At 52.8% G+C, this 1,006-nt stretch overlaps 1 protein-coding gene across 1 annotated transcript; it reads right to left on the minus strand.

Moving 5' to 3' along the window:
• Positions 1 to 3: 3 nt before the first annotated feature.
• LOC105461229 (putative mediator of RNA polymerase II transcription subunit 12) lies at positions 4 to 804 on the minus strand (the record flags this gene model as incomplete). Its single annotated transcript, XM_011707732.1, has 1 exon — positions 4 to 804. A coding segment is annotated over one exon (801 nt), but the record flags the coding sequence as incomplete, so codon positions are not given.
• Between the last annotated feature and the right edge of the window lie 202 nt (positions 805 to 1,006).

Genomic DNA, 1,006 nt, shown 5'->3' on the forward strand with positions numbered 1-1,006 from the left:
AAGTCCACCGACTCCCTCGAGCGGTCGTATACCAGTTGGCTGCTCTTGCTGCGATTGCGGCTGCGGCTGCTGCTGTTGCGATTCCCCAGGCTGCGGCAACTGCGGCTTCTCCTTCCGACGCTGTGTCTTTTGATCTGCTTGTTGCACTGTTATCTCCAATTTTTGCTGCTGCACAATCGACTCTTGACGCGATACATCCGCAAGTTGCACCTTTTCACCTTGCTTGCGCAGTTTCGCTCGCTCATTCTTATCCAGCGGTTCTTGCAGTTGTTTACGTTTCTGTTGCAGTTCCGGCTGTTCATCCGCCTTCTGCAGTTGCGGCTGCTTATCATCCACTTTTAGCTGTTGCTGCACACGCTGTTCGGCTTTCGGCGAATGCTTCGTTTCTTCTTTCTTCACCAGCTCCGGCCGCGTAATTTGCTGCTGTTCCTCCTTCCCTTTCTCCAATTTTCTTCGTATTTCATGTTCCAGCTTCTGCTGCAACGGTTTTTCATATTCTAGTTTTCGCAATATTTCTGCATCTCGTTCGAACTTCCGTCGCAGCTGCTGCTCCAATTCCATTTTACGCTGCAACAGCTGTTGCTCTTGCTGTAGCTTTCGCTGCTCCCTGTCCTTCTCTATCTTCTGACGGACTTGCTGCTGTAGGTGACCCGGCTCCTTTTGTTGCGGCTGCACCTCTTCCCGCTTCGGCTGTTCTTGCGGTAGACGCTGTGGTTGAGGTGCCTCTTGCTCTGCGTGAACTTGAACTTGAGATTCCTGTTCTTGCTGTTGCTCCTGCTGTTGTTGCTGCTGCTGCTGCTGCTGCTACTACCACCACTACCACTCGGCGAGTAGAAACCGGAAAGACTTCCTCGCAACGTCTGTCCGTCGATCGTCCGAGTTGCATCTATTTCGCAGAGTCGCCATTCAATCGCGATTCTGCATCTGCAGCGACGCTGCTAACGATGTCGCCGGATCGCGTCGCTCGGAAGTGTCGAACAAACAAATTCCACGTCGACTCTCGCGC

This window comes from Wasmannia auropunctata, unplaced genomic scaffold (genome assembly GCF_000956235.1).
Source record: "Wasmannia auropunctata unplaced genomic scaffold, wasmannia.A_1.0 LD306868.1, whole genome shotgun sequence".
Lineage (NCBI taxonomy): Eukaryota > Metazoa > Arthropoda > Insecta > Hymenoptera > Formicidae > Wasmannia > Wasmannia auropunctata.